At 41.2% G+C, this 18,624-nt stretch overlaps 1 protein-coding gene across 1 annotated transcript in view; it reads left to right on the forward strand.

Annotated features, from left to right (window-relative positions):
* Window positions 1-1,653: 1,653 nt before the first annotated feature.
* Window positions 1,654-18,624, forward strand: part of MAP7D3 (MAP7 domain containing 3) — a 28,728-nt gene continuing 11,757 nt past the window's right edge. The window contains exons 1-9 of the mRNA XM_032841397.1: window positions 1,654-1,770; window positions 6,545-6,643; window positions 6,741-6,824; window positions 7,890-8,053; window positions 8,922-9,036; window positions 9,748-9,852; window positions 13,330-13,425; window positions 14,817-14,942; window positions 18,401-18,609. Of these exons, the coding sequence (XP_032697288.1) occupies window positions 1,716-1,770; window positions 6,545-6,643; window positions 6,741-6,824; window positions 7,890-8,053; window positions 8,922-9,036; window positions 9,748-9,852; window positions 13,330-13,425; window positions 14,817-14,942; window positions 18,401-18,609 (1,053 nt within the window). The 5' untranslated portion in view covers window positions 1,654-1,715. The remainder of the gene's footprint in view (window positions 1,771-6,544; window positions 6,644-6,740; window positions 6,825-7,889; window positions 8,054-8,921; window positions 9,037-9,747; window positions 9,853-13,329; window positions 13,426-14,816; window positions 14,943-18,400; window positions 18,610-18,624) is intronic.

Genomic DNA, 18,624 nt, shown 5'->3' on the forward strand with positions numbered 1-18,624 from the left:
CAGGGTCCTGGGATCGAGCTCTGAGTCAGTCCGGGTCGGGCTCCCCGTTCTGCTGAGAGCCTGCTTCTCCCTCTCCCTCTGCTGCTCCCCCTGCTTGTGTGCTCAACCTCCCTCTCCCTCAAGTAAATAAATAAAACCTTAAAAAAAAAGAAAGAAAGAAACCATAAAGGTGATGTTGCATTTTTCTAGATTGTCCATTTGTGGAGTTCCAGATAAATCATCAAAGCTGAATTTATGTGTCTCTGCTTTGCTGGTGTCTTAATCACATGCGTGTCATATTAACAATCATGGCTACCATCATGTGCATCATGGAAAACCTTGCTTTCTGGGTACACACAGGAGCAGGATTTCGGATACTTTATAATGCCAAACTTCCTCTTCCCCACTCCCACTCTACCCCTGACTCCCATAGCAGCCCCCACTCTCCTACCTCCACCCCCTGTATTTTTTTTCCTCCATCCCCAGTAGTAATCTACAGCCTCCCCAACACTTATTGTTCACTCTTTAAATTTGCTAAATCTGTAGGTATAACATGATATCTTCTGGGTTTTGTTTGTATTCTCTCGGACTGCTGAAGAGTGTGAGCATCTTTTCTCATGTTTCTTCATCATTTGTGATTTTTCTCTTGTGGGAGGCCTGTTTATGCCTTTTGCTCACTTCTTGGTGGTTTTTTTCCTTATGTATTTTTAGATCTTTATGCATTCTGGATGCTAATCATTTATGAACTATATATGAATCTCCAGCTTTTATGAAACAGTATTGCTTAAGGCTAAGCACATGGAGGAGGCTACTGGTCAGACATTTTGGGTTCAAATTCCAGTTCTGATAGTAACTGTGTGACTGTGAATAATTTAACTTCTCTCTGCTTTAGTTTCCTTATCTACGAGATGGGAGTGATAATGGTGCCGACTTTGTCAGGTAGTAGGGGGATTAAATGAATGAATATAGGTAACGCAGTTAGAACAGGGCCTGGCATATAGTAAGAGTCAATAAATGTTTGCTGTTATTAGCTCCTTCCCTTTTACAGCTCCCTGAAATTTTGAGATATAGAGGGCTCATCAAAGTGCGTGTCCCACAAGCCCTCTCCTTCACTTAAAGATCCACAAACACCGTAGAGATAATTCATGCAACTTTGAGACCTAACAGTGCCATGATTTATTTTGCAACAATTTAAAGAAAGGCTCTACTCTTGATTGGGCCCCTAGTGCCTCCCAGGAACATCTCTATCCCCTAACCTGCCTCTGGGCCTCTTGTCCCTCACTTAGGCCTTTCTGTAGTGTTTCAAAGACCAGCAAACTCCGGATACAAGCGAACCCAGGAGGCGCTCATTATAATGCTCCTTAAAGGAACGAACGAACAAATGAAGAAAGGAAGGAATGTTACTGCGTTGCTATGTAGACGGGATGAAAGGGAAAAAGGAATGTTGGACGGCCAAGCCGGCTGATGATTGGCTAGCCCCCCGCACACGGATGCGAGAACATGGAACGTAGGAGAGGGTTTCTTTGGACCAGAGGTCCCTGCCTAGCGGGTCAGGACGTGGTGTGTAGTGAGCAGCGCTGCAGGGTTTGCGGGTCTCAGGCGGGCGCGGCGGCTCTGCGGGCCCCGCCCCGCCCCGCCCCCCGGCGCCGCGGCCGAAGCGGGCCAGACGGCGGCGCCGGAGCCTGCGCACTGGACCCCCAGCGCCGCCAGCGGTTTCAGACGCGGCGGCTCGGAAGATGGCGGAGCGCGCCGGCGGCGGCACCTCCCTGAGGGGGATGCGCGAACGCATGGGTGAGCGGCCTGGCGTCTCCCGGGGGAACTCGGAACCGCGCGGGAGGCGGGTGTCTCGTGGCCCCGGGGGCCGTTGAAGCGGCGCGGAGGGCGCCAGAAAACTTTACTCCGGAGTGGCCTCGCGCCGTCCGGTCCTCCGCTCACCCGCCCCGGAGTTTCCCTGGACGGGACAGAGAACCGCTGTGGGACGGGGGTGAGGAGGAGGAACGGCCGGGCGGCCGGCATCACCGACGGCCGAAGTCCCACGGCCAACGGCCCAACGGTCGCCGCCACCGGCCGAACCCCGCGGGCGGGGCGTGAGGGAACTAACGGATACTGTGGGCGCAGGGGTGGGGGTGGAGGGGCCTGTGACCCCGGACCCTGAGGACGGTCTTGAGCTGCGCCTGCCGTTGGGGGGCGGCGGGCGTCCGCGGGGCCATCGAACGGACGCGCCACAGCCGGGGATGTGCGGGCGCCCGCCAAGCCCCCGCGCGCCGGGGCAGCCTTTCCAGGCGCCGGGAGCCGGGAGTTTTCCCTCTGCGCGGGGCGCTCGCATCCTCTCCCACGGTCGCAGTCCTTGCCTCTCCCAAGGACTTAATCTACCGCACCCTCCCGGTCAACGTCCGGTGAGGAGGGAGCCTTGGGGGCTGTTCCTTTGGAAGTTGGGAGAAACTTGCGTCTCCGCTCCTCCTGATTTGCGTGCTGTAGCACATGACTTCGTCAAGATGTCACCTTCCGTGGGACATCTTGCAGACCCTAGGCGGCAATGAACGGGAAGCAGCACTTCAGTGTGCTTTCTTCTGAACTGGCCCCAACGCCAAAATGTTTGTCGCCCCCAAATCGTTAATTTTCTAAAATTTGGCAGCGCGTTGCTTAGCCCAGGAGACTGCTCCGCTCGCGGAGCGAAATGGTATTTCTCGCTTGTGGGAGGTTACTTGGTTTTCTCAGGCCAGTTGCTATCACTGTGAACTTGAGAATAAAACGATCTTAATTGATTTTATCGAAAGCCTTGGGGATTTTTTCATTTGCAGTTGAAAAATTGGCTGCGATTGAGAGGCTTTGTGTTACTTCAGAATACTTTGAATCCACTCCCCAAACAACGTATCAGAAGCAAATACACTTTCGTCTTTACCCAGAGAGAGAGTGCAGTAACTTCGGATTGTTTCATTACTTGTCGACACCTAAGGCTCTCTGCCATTTGTTTATTTCAGTGATTTAAAGTAACCAGCATTCTGGATAACCCCCTTCCCAGGCATTTTTGGATATTGAATGTTGTGAAGTATTTTAAAATCTTTTATGAAACGGTTGCTTGGATTCACAGTATTTCAAGCCAAAAACTTAGTCATGCAAAAAGGGCTTAACCCAGAACCCTAATTGACCTCCTTGCTGCCCATTTCCTATTAGGAATTGAAAACATCACATGTTATATGTTAGAATTTTCACAGACTACAGGCTTTAACAAGATTTGCCCTCATGGTCTCAGCGTTTTCCTGAAGGGGACAAGGAGTCATTGAAATGTTTTTCCACTTTGTGGCAAATGAAATGCCACTGTGACAGTTGCTTCTTTTTATTCTGTTATCCAAGTAACCATGAGTAGCCCTGAATCTGTTAATCTGGTCAATTTCATTTACTGCTGGGAGCCTGGCTCCAAGAGTTAAAACGTTGTCCCTGAACAAGTGACTTCTAAGGGGGCATGAATTATGTACATTCATTTTATTATGTTTTCTGTGCATAGCACTGTGCTAAGATTGTAACATACTGAAGAAATACACTTTTTAAAAATTTTTATTTACCTGAAAGAGATAGGGGTCAGGAGCATGGGGGTGGGGAGTGGGCAGGGGCGGGGCAGAGAGAGGGGGAGAAACCGACTTTCCTGAGAGCATGACCTGAGTGGAAGGCAGAAGTTTAACCCACTGAACCATCCAGGCATCCCTAAATACACTTCTTTTAACAGAACGTGTTTTATACTTTTACACATAACTGTAAGATAATTTATATGAATTTTTCAACCTGATGAGCATAAGAAGCTTTGCCACTGATCTGTCACCTTGTTTTTCTAAATTCATAAGTAATTTCTTTAGACAAATGCAGAAAAAGCTACTAAGGTTGAGTGAGATGATTATAGAATTTTAGAGCTGGAGAAACCTTAAGATTCTCAAGTCTAACACCCAGAGTCCCAGCTATAAAATCCTGGGCAGCTTCTACAACTTGGATGTATAGTCTAACAGCTTAATATTTTTTCCAAGTAGCCATTCCACTGTAGGCAGCTCTGACTGGTAGGAAACTGTAATTTACTTTAAGACATGCTATCTTTGAGGAATTTTTTGTTTTGTCTTGTTTATTTTTTAGTAATCTCTACCCACTTTGGGGCTCAAACACAAGACCCAGAGTTACTACCTGCATGATCTGGGACAATAATATTTAGCTTCAGTTTTTCCTACCTGTAAAAAATATGGAAAATAATAATATCCACTTTATAGGGTTGTTAGAATTTAATGAAGTCATACAAATGTAAAGAATTTTGTAAATGGTGAGGTTGATATACAGTATTTGTTATAGTAATTTTTAGGAGAGTACCATAAATACAGATTAAGGTTCTTCAGTTCTGGTAATAAACTCTACCCCTTTTATTAACCTCCAGGCAAAAGGTGACTCTTTTCTTTAAGATTTTATTTGAGAGAGAGAGAGAGAACATGACTAGGGCTGGGGTGGACAGAGGCAGAGGTAGAGAGGAAGAGGGAGAAGCAGACTCGGCTGCTGAGCAGGGAGCCAGATGCAGGGCTCAGGGCTGGATCCCAGGACCCTGAGATCATGACCTGAGCCGAAGGTCACCGAGGTGCTCTGCAAAAGGTAACTTTTAGCTTTAGTTTGGGATTCAGAATTAGTATAGGAACTGCAGAAATACTGTAGTATACTTAAACTGTTCCTTACTGTAGCTTTAAAATGAATGGTAAGTGAATTCTCTCATTAATGGAGTTGAATAAAATATTCTGTTAAGACATAAAGCCTTTCTCCCATTGCCTGGACATTTTAAATAACTTCTAGAGTCTGTCCATTTGGTGAATATATTTCTTGCCAATGGGAATTTGGATATGCAGTTCTAAAAATCAGACTTGATATTATTACCACATTAACCTCTAAATTATTTAGTTCATTATTCCAACCACAGCTAATTTTGAGGTTACTGCTGTTTAATAAGATCTTTAAATATGGTAAAATTATACATTTCAAGAGAAATTGTCCTTATGGTCAGGTAATTTGTGCCAAAATATGAACTTTCTTTGGGATTTCTAATCAGGAAATGGAATGTGCAAAACCAACTTTTTTTCTGTGCTCACATAGAGATGCTACAAGCGGGAGAGAGTATATAAGAGGGTTCAATTAATTTATAGACTATATTTAAGAATTGTTCTAATACACTAGTATGCAAATTCAGAGGATAATCTGTGGTCCACAGAATTGCTGGTAGTTGAACTATGAAGGAAGCTGAGAAGAGTCTAATCTTCAAATTTAGCTAAATCATGGATTATCTGAGCTGTTATGTCTCTGTCGTTAAAAAAAAAAAATCCTTTTTCCTTTTTGAAATAGTGGTCCCTATGGCAGCAATTATGAGATCACTTTCAAGGTTACTCTGTGAAATGACTCCCAGATCTTTTTCCTCAGTGACAAGAAACATCTCAGAGTCCTTTCATTCTTTAAGGACAATGACAGCTACTCTGTTCCTTTAATTATTTTAACCGCCCATCTTCAACTGTAAAATTTTTTCCTGGTATATAGAAAACAAAATTGTATGCAATATCACAGGGGCATATTTCCTGTGCATTCACAGAGGTATAAGGAGAGTTTTCAGTGTTAATCTCCAGATTCTTCCTGAAGATGCCCAGCATTGTGGGACATTTTAGATGCAGCCATAAATGGAATTCAGGGGCTCCACAATCCCCTATAATAATTGCTGTGTGTGTCATCCAGGCATTTGTTTTTCTTACTTTCCCTCAAATTGTGCTCCCCTAATCTTGTATTTCACCCTTATTGAAGTTTATTTACCACTTTTGGGCGCATTTTACAAGGCATGTGTAAATTTATCTTTGTTTGCCGGACATTTTTCTACCTGGAATAATACTATCTCAGCGGGAATTCCTTGAGTGCTTCTCCACCTTCACTGCATTAGAATAGAGCTTTTAGCAACTGGAAGTGCCTGGGCCTCCACCCAGACAGAGACTGGGGGTGGGGAAAGGCAGGCATTGCTGGTATCTTTAAAGCAGCGTGGGTAAAGAAAACCCCACATCTAGGTAATTTATAAATGTACTTTTTAATATTGGGTCCAATCTCTGAGGATCTCACTGTTGACACTTCTGCTTCCAAATTCAGATCTGTAAACTCCATGTCTTTTCTAAATTCTCAATTTATGGTGAAACAGTTTCCATTTCTGTGCCAGCTCAGTGTTTCCAGTACTTGGTGTGATATCTTGTCTGAGGCATTTTTGAAAGTTATTAATCATTAGCTCCTACTTATCCACAAGCTCGTGCTGCCACTCCCACTAACAAGCTCTAAGTCCTCAGATAGACTGGCACACCCACAGTCAACAGCCTTAATTCTTTTGTAAACTGTTGTTGAACATCCTAGGTACTTAATATGTCTTTGTTGTTGACCTGGATTAATCTGTCCTGATTTTGTTTTCTAGACGAGAGATGCTGTCCTGTATCATCAAGGATGATTGCCCAGGCTTTGCATCCCCTATATTAGCTGTTTGTATTAATAGTATCTAATCCTTTCCTTTTCTCTCCCTGTATTCTAGTTGCGGCTGCTCACGCCATAGCTGAAGAAAGACGGAATCAAAGTAGTTTCAGCACTCATCCATCTCAATCTGCAAATATAAGATCAGCTTTCAAACCAGGTGTAATTTCTAGAATGCTTTTTTATAGATGTCAGAGTGTCACGTCAGTAAAACCAGATCTATTAATGCCTTACTATATTTTCTTTTTTGTTTTTAGTAATCGATGGATCCGTGCTTAAAAATGATGTGAAGCAGAGGTTGGCAAAGGAGCGAAGAGAGGAGACCAAAAGACAACAAGAAGGTATATTTTAGACTTAAAATCGGAATGAATAAATTTTCTTTTGAGGTTATATATTTTCAAAGTGATTTTATCTACTTTTCCTGATCTGTTTATATATAGATTACATTTTTTCTGGGATGTATTATGTTGGATTGAATAATTATACTAAGGCAGATAAAGAAGACCTTAAAAAATAGTTGATTGTTTAATTTTTGAAGTAGTTTCTGTTAGCTCTAATTTTCTGAAAACTAAGGTGTCAAAATTTCAGTATTTGTAAAAACAAGCAGAATGGGCTTTCAATAAAAATGACTCTAAAAAGGAAAATGAAGTTGTTAATAATCCTAACATAGGCTTCTCAAGTGTAAATTTGGACCTAAAAGAATAATCTTTTTACACCTCAAGAGAATGCCTTTTTCAACGCATTTTTCTCTGGCCTTTGAAATCCCTTGACAAAACTTGTGCTCAGCTTCATTCAAATGGATATAATTTTTCTTTGTTTTGGTGAGGAGTTATTTCTTTCTGGAGCTCTTCAGGAGAGTATTTTAGAACTGCATAGATGCTCTCCAGGCTTTAGTGAGGGAAAATTTGAAATAGGAAAACATCATGCTGTTCCATAGTGTGGTGTCTTAACTCCATGAATGTAAAACGGGCATGATTAAATATGGTCTGGATAGATGAGGCCCTTGAAAGAAGTTTCCTAGTAGAAGAAAAAAAAAACCCTTCTGGCCATGTGTTCTCTTTTTAATTCTTATTTTAATGTATATAGCATGTTAATCTGGTGGGGTTTAATTTTGCCTCAAATCAGCGGAAATATCACATGAAAGAAAATACTTGGTTTTAATTCAGAATTTTAGCTTGGACAGGATATGAGGGTCATCTATGCAATCTCTGTTCTCTAGAATTAAATGAACACTCAGTGCAAATGATTCTTGTTCACTTATATAATCGTTTGTTATTGGCATAGGTCATGTTATTTTTAAGAAAGAGGAGGAGATATATTAACTTTCTCCTTCTTTGTGAGTACTGTAGAAAACTTAAATATTTTCTTGGCTCTTATGCCTCGAAAATGTATTTGGAATATTTCAGCTACTAAGGAAACACAACTGCTTGAAAAAGAAAGAAAATCACGGATCCAATATGAAAAACAGATGGAGGAGAAACAACGGAAACTGAAAGAACAAAAAGAGAAGGATGAGCAGCGGAGAATATCTGCAGAAGAAAAAAGGAAACAAAAATTACAGGAAGAAAGGGTACAGTATATGTTTCCTGGTCTGTTCATCAGATGCCATGTGGTGTCACCTGGCACTGGAATACTTTTTTCTTAGCCTTTCACTGCCTTTCCTGCCCCCTCCTGCCAAGGGATCCAGTCCCAGTTCTCTCTCCCCTTCAGCGGTAGTGCCTCTTGTTCTGTGCTCTCAGATCCCTGAGTTTCGACCTGCTATCTGAGATAAAGCGGAGCTTCGCAGGCCTGGGAAGAGAGCCCTTCCATGCTCTGGGATGCGGCTCACTTGTGTCTCTGCGCTCTGTGCCTGTGGTCTCATGCTCATAGACCCATCAATAGGGCGCGATCTCATTTCTCACAGCTGCTTCTCTGACTTGAGCGCAGGCCAGTCTGATGACAGCGCTTGCTCTCCCGTCTGGCTTCCACTGCCTTTCTGCCCTGTGCACTCTTCCTCCCAGCTGTGCTGGGGCCTTGCCTCTCTCTCTACCTTCCTGGACTCTTGGTGTCTGGCACTCTAGGCTCATGTCGGGCTCCCTGCTTCTCCTTCTCCCTCTGCCTGCTCCTCCCCTTGCTTGTGCACATTCTTTCTCTCAGATTAATTAATTGATTAATTTCCTCATGATACAAGCAGAGGTAAGCACAGTCTGTTTCTCAGTTCATATCCGTAAGATTAAAGCCTGTTACTCAGGAGAAGCATTGACATTGATTGATACCAGAAATATGGTCTTCGGTTGTTTTTTTGGTCTTCATTTTTAACTATTACCTACCTCATACCCCCCCCAAATTTTGCTTGATAGAAAAATTTGGTAATGGGTTAGAGTTCTAACCCACAGATCTAAATTACACTATCCAGTATGTTGAATATGTAAAAATTTGTTGGCATTTATTTGAAATAGGAGAGATTCAAGGCTGTTCTCTGTCGGACATTGGAACGGAGCAACCGTGTTGATCATCGTCAAAAAAGATGGTCATGGGAAGGCTCTACAGCTGTGAACCCAGAAACCAAAACCGGTAATTAATAAACTGTTAAACTTTAAGTTATTAATGCTCTTATTTAGATATTGGCTATTGCTGCAAGGTTGCATTTACAGTAGGGTTTTGAGCTTTGTGTTTTAAGTGAAAATGCTGCCATGTACTCTTTGGTGTGCCCAGTAAGTTTATGTTTAAATTTGTATCATGTAAGATTGCAAAAGAAATTTTTTTTTAAGATTTTATTTATTTATTTGACAGACAGAGATCACAAGTAGGCAGAGAGCAGGCAGAGAGAGAGGAGGAAGCAGGGAGCCTGATGTGGGGCTCAATCCCAGGACCCTGGGATCATGACCTGAGCTGAAGGCAGAGGCTTTAACCTACTGAGCCACCCAGGCACCCTTGCAAAAGAAATTTTAATATTTTATCCAGTATATCCAAAATCTTACCATTTAAATTTGTAATCTCTGTAAAAATGATTGAATTTTATATAGCTTTATCCAATGCATATTTTTTCCAGTGCACGTTTTAAAAAATAAAGTCCCATTTACTATTGCAGCTACTATAAATTTTCCTATAAATGGACAGAGCTCTACAGTTTCATAAAACTTAAATTTATATCGCGTGTAAGGAATGACAGTAAACATTGTGCACCTAATTAGTGCACATACTCTATAGAACTACATCATGAACTTACTTTGTTTCAGCTAGTGATGCTTTAAGTATGAGTACAGTAAATATATCTTTCCTCAGCCAGTAAACGTTCTGTATCGACTGAGAAACTTGAACAAGAGACATCTGGTTTACAGAAACAAATGTCTGTGTCATCTGCAGGTCTTCAGAGTTCTGTTGCCAAGAGTAAGTAGTTATTTCATGTATTCTGCTGAATTTTAAACCAATGAAATAAATTCTTTTTAATGTCTTTTCACAGTACCACTTATCCTTTAGATTGTGGAACATTTAGATTTATTTCAGAAGAGCACCACCTGGTTTCGTTTTTGGTGGAGGTGGTCATTACTGTTTCGTATTTTCATCAGTGTTAGTCCTTGTTTCATGATTCGTATGTGCATCATCACAGGTGCTTGTTGAGTTCAGGTAGCCCAAACTGAAACACATTTTATTGCCATTGCCTGGCCCAGTAACTTGGTATAAAACGGATTCATATTCTACCTAACCAGTAAATGAGATCCTTTTTCCTAGAGAGTAGCTAGACTGGTCATTCAGTTTCTGTTAAGTTTCATGAATATCACCTCATTTAAGGAAAATGTTAGCATATATACAGCAGTGGACAGGTTGATCTGCTTCACATATGTCGTACTTGTTACTCATGACAACCTTGTAAAGGTGACAGGCAAGTGTAATTACCTTCCTGGCTTTATAGTTAAGACCCCAAGAAATTCAGTGCTCTTCAGTCTGTCATGCTTGTTTTTGGCTTGTATTTTGGTCATTTGATAGATAGATCGTGATGTTGAAATTGTACATTTGAATAATCCTGTGTTTTCCTCCAAAGCAAATAACATGGTACCCATGTTTAATGAGCAAAGCATTGCTAACCTCCCCTTTACAACTCTTTGTAGTACTAATGTGGTGTTCTTTAAACAAAAAAGAAATTATCTACTATGACTACCTCAATACCTTTGTTTTTGTTTTTAAAGATTTTACTTATTTGACAGAGATCACAAGTAGGCAGAGAGGCAGGCAGAGAGGTGGCGGGGAGCAGACTACCTGCTTAGCAGAGAGCCCGATGGGGCTCGATCCTAGGATCCTAAGATTATGACCTGAGCGGAAGGCAGAGGCTTTAACCCACTGAGCCACCCAGGTGCCCCAACCTCAATACCTTTTGCTTCTAGTGTTTGTCCTTTCAATTAGTGTTCCTTTTTTAAAAAAAATCCTTCACCTGGGGCACCTGGGTGGCTCAGTCGTTAAGTGTCTGCCTTCCGCTCGGGGTCATGATCCCAAAGTCCTGGGATTGAACCCCATGTCAGGGCTCCCTGCTCAGTGGGGAGCCTACTTCTCCCTCTCCAGCTCTTCTGTGCTTTTGTTCCCTCTTTCACTATTTCTCTCTGTAATAAATAAATAAAACCTTAAAAAAAATCCTTCACGTGACTGTCAGTGACCATTTCTGGCTTACTGTGCATGGTGTTTCCCACTGATAATTGAAATGGATTAGGCAAACCATACCCATCAATCAATTTAAAAAAATCATTTCCGGAGGCAAAAACAGAAGTGATCTTAGCAGGAAGAAGACACAGCAAACATATTCCACATCATTCCCACTTCAGTGCCTTATGAATTGAAGGAAAAAAAGGCATAATTATGGTTTCAATTTAAAAATCTTTTTAAAAAACATTTTATTTATTTGAGAGCAAGTGAGAGAGTGATAGAGCACAAGCGGTAAGTGAGGCAAAGGGAGAGGGAGACACAGATTCCCCTCTGAGCAGGGAACCCCTGATCTGGGGTTATCACATTTTTTCTTTTAATGGTCTAACAAAAGTTGATCCACTTACCACCCTAACCCTTGATAGGCTTTCCCAAAGCACTTATGTGTAGCCTGGGATCATTTGTAGATTAATGTGGGAAGGTTTTCTCTAGCACCTTCCTTGTCATACAGTGAAATTAATTTATTATTCACCATTTCAATCCTTTAGAAAAACTAGAATTCATTGCAATGTTGTATTTATATACTTTCATGTATACACACAAACACATTCATTTTGATATATTTTACTTGTTTAACTAGCATTCACTCTGTTTCAGAAACTATCTAATTGCTTTGAGGAGTTAGCAAATATTTCTTCCACAGACGTGTATGACATTTTTAGTATAATGAGCAAATACTAGTATGCCTTCATTCATAGGCCTCATGCTATTAAAAGAGATTTGTAAAGAGGAGGAACAGGTGATGGCTTTTAGGATAATAATTAGTTAAATTGCACTGAAAGAGCAATTCCAAGTAATTTTTAAAAAGATTTTATTTATTTGACAGAGAAACAGCAAGAGAGGGAACATAGCACGGGGAGTGGGAGAGGGAGAAGCAGGCTTCCTGCTGAGCAAGGAACCTGATGCAGGGCTCTATCCCAGGACCCTGCAATCGTGATCTGAGCTGAAGGCATATGCTTAATGACTGAGCCACCCAGGCGCCCCTAAATGATTTTTTTACTAGTTTTTTTTTAAATATTTTATTTATTTATTTGACAGAGAGAGATTGCAAGTAGGCAGAGAGGCAGGCAGAGAGAGAGAGGAAGGGACGCAGGCTCCCCACTGAGCAGAGAGCCCAATGTGGGGCTCGATCCTAGGACCCTGAGATCATGACCCAAGCCGAAGGCAGAGGCCTAACCCACTGAGTCACCCAGGAGCCCTTTTTACTAGTTTTTAACATGAGAAAGTATGATGGAAGATACTTTGTGAAATAGCTTACTTACAGGTATAGTATTATTGCACACTCTGAAACAATGAATGTTGTCATTAATGATGACAGGGAAAATAAAGTCCGTATTGGTGGTGGCTTACCTTTGTAAAATCTCTTCAAATTGAAATGAAACCTTTGTGATCCAGAGAGATGAATATTTCACATGCAAATGAAGTTCATAATCTGATAACCTGTAATATTTTAAGTAGCCCTGTTTTAGAGCTTGGCTGATTGAAATTGTCTATTTTTCTTCTGCTCATTGCTGACTCATAACTAACTGTTCACACTATCTTGTATTTTCTTGTAGTATGAAAATAAAGGATGTGTGATTTAATCACATGATTGAATTGATTATACCTCTGGTTCATGCTGTTCAATTACATTATCAGTTCAGGAATTTTCAAATGATGCTATGTTGTCAATATCTATAGGTCCCCAAAAGAGAAGTTATTCTTTAAACACCTCAGTATCCTGAGTCAGAATTTGTTTTGTGTCTACACAAACCATGTTTTTCATTAGGTTGCTAAAATTGTGACATCTGTGCCAAAGGTTAATGATCATTTTTGTTTAAAAAAATAACCATTATAACTAAAGTATACATTACTTTAGTAATAGATGTCATGGATTGTGTCCAGAATTAAAGGTTGTATGGTCCCAATTTGGGAATGTTGATCTTGTCAGATAGTACTAGACATTATTCTCTTAATTTTTAACTATTTTTTTCCTAATAAATTTTATTGTCCAGATCACCTAAAGAGCAAATGAGCTTTAAGTTGGGGATATATAATCTCTACAGAAGATTAGAAATTTAAATTTTTATAAGCAAAAGTAGAGAAGATAAAAAATGTATGAAGAGTGACTCACTTCTGAAATAATACATTTAAATAATTTGTAAAAAATAATATTCCTTTGCCTTTGATCTCCAGAAAAAATAGAAAAGAAGAGAAGCTCATCCTTGACGAGAAGATCTAACAAATTGCAGGCACCTTCAGAAACTGTACAAGTAGAAGAAAAACCAACTGGTTAGTTATTTCTAAGTACCAGTCTTAAATAGTGGTTTAAAAGAGATCTTTTGTGGTACCTGTGTGGCTCAGTCAGTTGAGCACCGACTCCTGATTTTGGCTCAGGCCATGATCCTGAGTTGGGCTCCAAGCTAAACTTGGAACCTGCTCAAGATTGTCTCTCTCTGCACTTCCCTATCCCCGCACTTCTTGTCGTTCTCCCAAAAAAAGATCTGTGTCAGCATTTGGTTGCCTGAGAAGTCGTTCCTAAAATTTGAAGCCAGAATATCCTTTCTTTAACTGCAAAATGTCCTTTGATGTCATACTTATTTGGCTGAAGCCAAGAGTCTGTCTTCATTTTTTAAATTTTTTTTAAGATTTTATTTATTGATTTGACATACAGAGATAACAAGTGGGCAGAGAGGCAGGCAGAGAGAGAGGGGGAAGCAGGCTCCCCGCTGATCAGAAAGCCCGATGTGGGGCTCAATCCCAAGACCCTGAGATCATGACCTGAGCCGAAGGCAGAGGCCCTAACCCACTGAGCCACCCAGGCGCTCAGTACTTCTTTATTTAAAGTAGTTTCTTTCTAATACCCGCCCCCCAACTTTTCTCTGTCAAACATGACTGTTGCTTTTTGTTTTATACCAAACCACTTACAGAATACTCTCCAGTTTGTTGATTCAGGTCAAATCCTGTTATAACAAATGCCATTGTCACAGGGATCTTTAGGAACATAAAAACTTGGAGCAAGGTATTTACAAGATGCACTTTTTTAAAAAAAGATTTTATTTATTTATTTAACAGATAGATCACAAGTAGGCAGAGAGACAGACAGAGAGAGAGGAGGAAGCAGGCTCCCTGCTGAGCAGAGAGCCCGATGTGGGGCTCAATCCCAGGACTCTGGGATCATGACCTGAGCTGAAGGCAGAGGCTTTAACCCACTGAGCCACCCAGGCACGCCTACAAAATGCACTTTTAACAAAAGAATTCAGTCAGTCCCTTGGAGCTTTTGGTAGTGAACTTGACCACTGTGACTTTCAGTGGCATATATCTGTAGAAGTCCACCTCAAAGTTGTTTTGCCACATACAACTTCGTGAATTCCCATAGAGACGATACGTTGGGATAGGGCTTTGTTAGATACGTTACCTGGATTTCTTCACTGGGGTTATTGAGTATGCTGGGGACTTTGACCCTTAATTCAGGTGCTCTCTTCCCTAGCAAGGCAGTTGGATCCAGTGGTGATGTTCAGTCCCATTATTTATATATATACATATATACATATGTATGTGTATATATATATTGCTCTCATTTCCTCTACTTGTAGGCTGGGAAAGTTCTCATGTGCAGTTCATATGCCGTGCATTTATTTGTGAGACTTCAACTTGAATTCTTTTTGTTTGTTCTCCTTTAGCTCGTCAGTCATATACCAGTCTTCGGGAGAATAATTTAATCACTCGCCTGCTTGTCCCTACCAAAGCGTCAATAGCCAGGAGCAAAAGTGCTGCTTCCTTGTCAGTTCCTGGCAAAGATACTTCAGGTAACAGGCATAGGGCAGAAAGCCTGAAAGTGTTAGTATTTGCACTTAAAAAGCAGGTTATATCATTTAATTTGTTGCGGTAAGGCATAAAAATAATTCGAATCAGTAGTTTCCAGATGACTGATATTTACATTGCATATTTGTTTTATGCCTTCTAGCATGGTAGGTTGAGTTACGTGGATGATAGTTGATTGATAGGATGAAATAAGGTAGTTGTGGTGGTGGTTGTTAAATTTTTAAGTGATTTTTTTAAAAAAGTACTAGATGTTAAGAGTACCAAATTTTTTATAATAGCAAGGGGGAGGAAGTTTCCTACTCCACTCTTTTTCCCCCTAAAATGTGGAAGAATGACTTTGAGCTGCTCTTCAGCTTTTTATTAATAGTAAAATAAAACCCATTTTCAGGCTTACATGGATTTTCTCACTTAGAGGTCACATAGAGTGTTAGACATGCCTGTGGGTTGTAAGAAATCCTCAGTAGTGGAGAGCTCAAATGCACTATTCCCATTATTCTTTTTTCCTCCACTTTTTTCTTCCCACCACTTTTATTCTTTTATTTTTTTCTTCTGTTAATATTCATATAATTAGTAAAATAAATTACAGTGCTATTATCATAGACTTTCTGGCAGTGCAGCTTTACTTCTTTTGGTTCAGATTCCTGACTTTGTTTTTGCCCTATTATATGTATGTCAAATTATTTTCTGCCAGTCTTCCCCCAGTCTCCTGTAAGATAGTTCTTATATTAACTTTCATTCTTGTTAAATAATCTGTTACTTCCATCAAAAATATAATACTTATCTTAAATTTCTCTAGCTGTACTTAATATATTCTTTGTAGCACAAACTGTCAGTGTTAAATAATGTGACCATTTAGATACATACAGATCTGTAAATAAAATGCTTTTTCCACCAAAAGTGGGTGACTAAAAGAAAACATTTAAGTCAGATTGTTTATTCATGAGTAGTCAGTCTTTGGTAATTTGTTTTATTTTGACTACTTGATGAGATCATGTAAAAGTTTACCACCCAGTTAAAGAAGAGGTGACAAATTTACCGAGTCTTATAAAAGCTACCACCAAATACTTTCTAAAAAAATATTTACTTTTCTTTATTATACAAGCAATAAGTATTTAGTGTAGAACAAATTTTAAATATAATTTATTATCTCAGTAACTCACTGGGAACTGAATATTTTGTTTGTGTTTTCTTTACAAAATGGGATTGTAACTTGTTTTTATTTTTTTGATTTGTTTTTGTCTATACTCAACATGTACCATTTTCTTGGGGCACCTGGGTGGCTCAGTTGGTTAAGCATCTGACTTTGGCTCAAGTCATGATCTCTGGGTCCTGGTATCCAGCCCTGCATTGGGCTCCTCTCTCAGCAGGGAGTCTCCTTTGTCCCTGTCCCTCTCTACCCCTCCCCTTGTGTGCCTGTGTGTGGAGGCACTCTCTCAAATAAATAAAACTTTTTTTTTAAAGATTTTATTTATTTATTTGACAGAGAGAGATCACAAGTAGACAGAGAGGCAGGCAGAGAGAGGGAGGGAAGCAGACTCCCTGCTGAGCAGAGAGCCCGATGCGGGACTTGATCCCAGGACCCTGGGATCATGACCTGAGCCGAAGGCAGCGGCTTAACCCACTGAGCCACCCAGGCGCCCTAAATAAAACTTTTTTAAAGATTTATTTATTTGACAGAGTGCCTCCACACACAGGCACACAAGGGGAGGGGCAGAGAGAGAGAGATGGGGAAGCAGGCTTCCTGCTGAGCAGAGAGCCTGATTTGGGGCTGGATCCCAGGACCCTGAGATCATGACCTGAGCCAAAGACAGAGGCTTAACCCACTGAGCCACCCAGGCGCCCTAAATAAAATCTTTTCTAAAAAAGTATATATATATTTATCATTTTCTAGGTCTGGAAATTGTATATTATTACTGTGAATGACTGCTTTAGTATTTTTTTTCTTTTCTTTTCTTTTTTAAAGATTCATTTATTTGACAGAGATCACTAGTAGGCAGAGAGGCAGGCAGAGAAAGAGGGGGAAGCAGGCTCCCTGCCGAGCAGAAAGCCCGATGTGGGGCTTGATCCCAGGACCCCGAGATCATGACCTGAGCCAAAGGCAGAGGCTTTAACCCACTGAGCCACCCAGGCACCCCTGCCTTAGTATTTTCTAAATTTCTTTTTTTTTAAAAGATTTTATTTATTTATTTGAGAGACAGAGATTACAAGTAGGCGGGGAGGCAGGCAGAGAGAGGAGGAAGCAGGCTCCCTGTGGAGCAGAGAGCCTGATGTGGGGCTCGATCCCAGGACCGTGGGGCTCTATCCCAGGATCCTGGGATCATGACCTGAGCCAAAGGCAGAAGCTTTAAACCACTGAGCCACCCAGGCGCCCAGTATTTTCTAAATTTCTTGTCGAATATTTGGATTATAGTTTTGTTTCAGTATTATCAATAATGCTATAAGTAACCTTATTACATATGTTTTCATGTCTGATTTTTTTTTCCTTAGATCTCGAAGTAAAATTGTGGGAACAAAGAGTGTGTCCTTTTAATGGCTTTTAATGTCTTATTGCCCCAATCCCCCCTGTCAGGAGCATATACAGATCTATACCCCACCAGTAGTGTGGGGCTGCCTGGTTCCCAACATTGGCATTACCATTTTCTTCCTCCTTTGCTGGTACCAAATATTACCATTTTTATCCATTTATTAGGCAAAAATTATTTATTTTAAAGATTTTTATTTATTTGACAGGGAGAGAGCGAGAGAGGGAGTATAAGCGGGGGGGAGTGGGGGAGGGAGAAGCAGGCCTCCTGCTGAGCAGGGAGCCCGAAGCAGGGCTCGATACCAGGACCCCGGGATCACCACCTGAGCCAAAGGCAGGTATTTAATGACCGAGCCACCCAGGAGCCCTGGCAAAAAATTTAGATTGTTAAAGCTGGAAGAGACCTTGAAAATCTAGCCCATTCTGATTAATGTTTTATTATAGTTTTTAGAATTGGTGAGAAATGCTCTTTTCTTACATTTAAATCACCATATTTGGATTTTCTTACCTGATCACTTGAAATGGTAAGATCTCTGGTCCTAGTGAAGTTGTTCTAGATTACTTTTTCAAAGCGTTGAATATCTTATAATGTGTTATAAAAATTGTGATATTAAAAGAGAAATGACTTACTGCAAACATCAACTTTGAAGGAGCATCCTCTTTTCGCCTGTAGTGGACTTTTGCTTTCACTACACGTCTTAATGGTGGCGCTTCTGAAGTAACCAACTTCGAGATGTTTCTGTCCGGTGTGTGGGTTCCATTTCACTAGACACTTCCATGTTGTGGGGTAATCCCTGCAATTTACTAACGAACACATAGTCTCTCTTTTCTCTTCCTGTTCTTGTACTGTTAAGTGGCGCGTTTCTGTCTTGTCTGGTTGCTGTGTATGGGCAGTCTCATCCTGTCCTCGTTCACCCACAGGTACCCACAATGCCTTAATCCAGTATGTAAACATGCCCTTGCGGAGCCACAGCAGTGATGAACTGAAGAATACCATGGCGCTTCGCAAGGCAGCAGCGGCAGGGCCTCCCCAGGAGAAGGTGGAAGCACCCCCTGATGTAAGCGTGGAGGCGGCCCCTCACGTGAAGGTGGAAGCAACCCCCGAGGCGACCGTGGAAGCGGCCCCCGAGGCGACCTTGGAAGCG

The sequence above is a fragment of the Lontra canadensis genome, unplaced genomic scaffold (genome assembly GCF_010015895.1).
Source record: "Lontra canadensis isolate GAN:19392208 unplaced genomic scaffold, GSC_riverotter_1.0 scaffold123, whole genome shotgun sequence".
In the NCBI taxonomy this organism is placed as follows: domain Eukaryota; kingdom Metazoa; phylum Chordata; class Mammalia; order Carnivora; family Mustelidae; genus Lontra; species Lontra canadensis.